Here is a 2,183-nt window from a genome sequence, read left to right as displayed (position 1 = left end):
AGCAGGATCACTGAATATTTTAAAGGCCGAGCTAAATAGGTTTTTTAAAAGGGTCAATGGACTCAACATTAACAGTGTTTCTCTTTCCACAGATGCTGCCAGACCTCCTGATTCATCCAGCTTTTTCTGTTTTTATTTCAGATTTCCAGCAACTGCAGTATTTTGATTTTAGTTAGCTTGCTATTAGGAAAGGATACAAAGATTACTGGGGACAGATGGAATGTAGAATCGGAAACACAGACAGATCAACCATGATTTTATTGAATAACGGAGAAGCCTAAAAGGGGCTGAATGGCCTACTTCTATTCATATTTCATATGTTTGTATGTTCAAGAGTAGTATGCATCCTGTGTTTGCTGGAGCTTGTCAGCTTGACATCTATCTGGTGTAGTGAACATTACACCCCCTCTGCCAGATCTATTGGTTCATTGAACCCTTTTAATGGCACTGGATCCAGATTGTATTTAATCCACTTCTTCCACTGATGATGGCATTGATGTGGATCCAGGCCTCTAATTTCAGCTGGTAACCTCCGCCTTCCCATGCAACTGCCAGATTGGCATTAGTGAAGTGAGGGCCTAACCTATACTAGGTACCAGGCCAGTGTCTCCCCTGACTCATCTCACTTCCCTCTGTTGCTGTCTGAGGTTTTGACACAAACCACAGATCTCTCCCTGCGGACAACCGGCAGCCTTGATGACGGTTGCTATAAGGATATCTAAATCAGTCTCACACTTCACATGGCCCACGTACAATCCCACTGCCCCTATCTCGAATTGGGTAGGGAACCCATTTTGATAAGTGAGCCCCCTCCAGCCCTCAAGTCACTCCCTGCATGGTGAAAGTTTAGCTGCATTTGCTGGCCCTGTTATACAGATCCCAGACCCCCAGCAGAGGATTCAATACTGTTTTGGATTTCTAAACACCTCATGTTCCAATGCAAAAAATCCATAGAAAGTCATTGAGAAACGTATAAGTTTAATGAATGACTGAGGTCAATCACTCTCCATAAAATCTAGTCCAATGTGCGACATAATTGTAATTCTTTCTTTTAATCCATTGCAAAACATATTATAAAATGGTTTCTTTCAGTCAGCAGCTGGTTCCGTCTTCCTATTCTGGTCTGGAAGAGCTCAAATCTAATGATGGAAAGGGTCAGGTGATTAATCCACTGATACGGAAGAAGTTAGATGATCTGGATAATACAGAGCTTAACATCGCAGTGACAGGAGAATCAGGTGCAGGGAAATCCACCTTTATCAATGCACTGAGGGGACTTCAGAATGGTGATGAGGGAGCAGCTGAAACTGGAACTACAGAAACTACAATGGAGCCAATCGGATACAAACATTCCAACCTGCCGAATGTTCGTTTCTGGGACCTGCCGGGAATTGGAACGACAAAATTCCCAGCGGATAAATATCTCAGAGAAATGGAATTTGAAAGATACAATTTCTTCATCATTATTTCACACTGTCGATTCAGAGAAAATGATGAAAAACTTGCCAAAGAGATTAAACGACTGGGGAAGAAATTCTATTTTGTTCGATCTAAAATCGATAATGATCTCAAATTGATGAAAACGCATTGGAGGAAAATGAATGAAGAGGAAGAACTGGAAAAGATCAGGAATGACTGTGTCAGCAAGTTGGAAGAGGCAGGAATTCCATCTCCCTGTGTTTTCCTGATATCAAACTTTGATCTGAATCTGTATGATTTTGTTAAATTGAAAATGAGCATTAGAATAGGCCGTTCATCCCTTGGAGGCTGTTTCCCTTTTCAATTGGATCATGATTGATCAGTATTCTGACCAGTTGCCTTAGTTCTGTCACCTTTAAAAACTAACACTCTGCTTGCAGAGAGCAAAGCTTTATGAGGTTCTGTGACTGAGATTAATATTATTTATGCTGAAAGGTGACTTCATAAATCCTTGGGACTGCCCTTTGTTAAATCGGTCTTTAAAGTTTAATTTACACTGTAATTAATTTCACAGTCTCCATGGATAGCAATTTTCCTGTTAATTTATACTAAGTTTGGTTTTGATTGTTTTTAAAAGCGTCAGGTTGTGTTGAAAGTTCTGTTCTTTCATTGGTCTCCGCCATTGGGGTCGTAGCATGAAACATGTTCCTTCTCCAATTCCACTCCACTCACTCTTTATGCACTCCTTCTGTTCCACTCATATT

At 40.7% G+C, this 2,183-nt stretch overlaps 1 protein-coding gene across 1 annotated transcript; it reads left to right on the top strand.

Moving 5' to 3' along the window:
• The first annotated feature begins 1,078 nt into the window (after nucleotides 1–1,078).
• Nucleotides 1,079–1,949, top strand: LOC145341720 (interferon-inducible GTPase 1-like). Its single transcript, XM_080186585.1, has one exon. The coding sequence runs from the start codon at nucleotides 1,079–1,081 to the stop codon at nucleotides 1,796–1,798; it is 720 nt and encodes a 239-aa protein (XP_080042711.1). The 3' UTR covers nucleotides 1,799–1,949.
• Nucleotides 1,950–2,183: the final 234 nt, after the last annotated feature.

This window comes from Carcharhinus amblyrhynchos, chromosome 4 (assembly GCF_965287045.1).
Source record: "Carcharhinus amblyrhynchos chromosome 4, sCarAmb.v2.hapA, whole genome shotgun sequence".
Taxonomy (NCBI): Eukaryota; Metazoa; Chordata; class Chondrichthyes; order Carcharhiniformes; family Carcharhinidae; genus Carcharhinus; species Carcharhinus amblyrhynchos.
The sequence above is the reverse complement of the archived record's forward strand: the minus strand, read 5'-3'. Positions and strand labels throughout refer to the sequence as shown.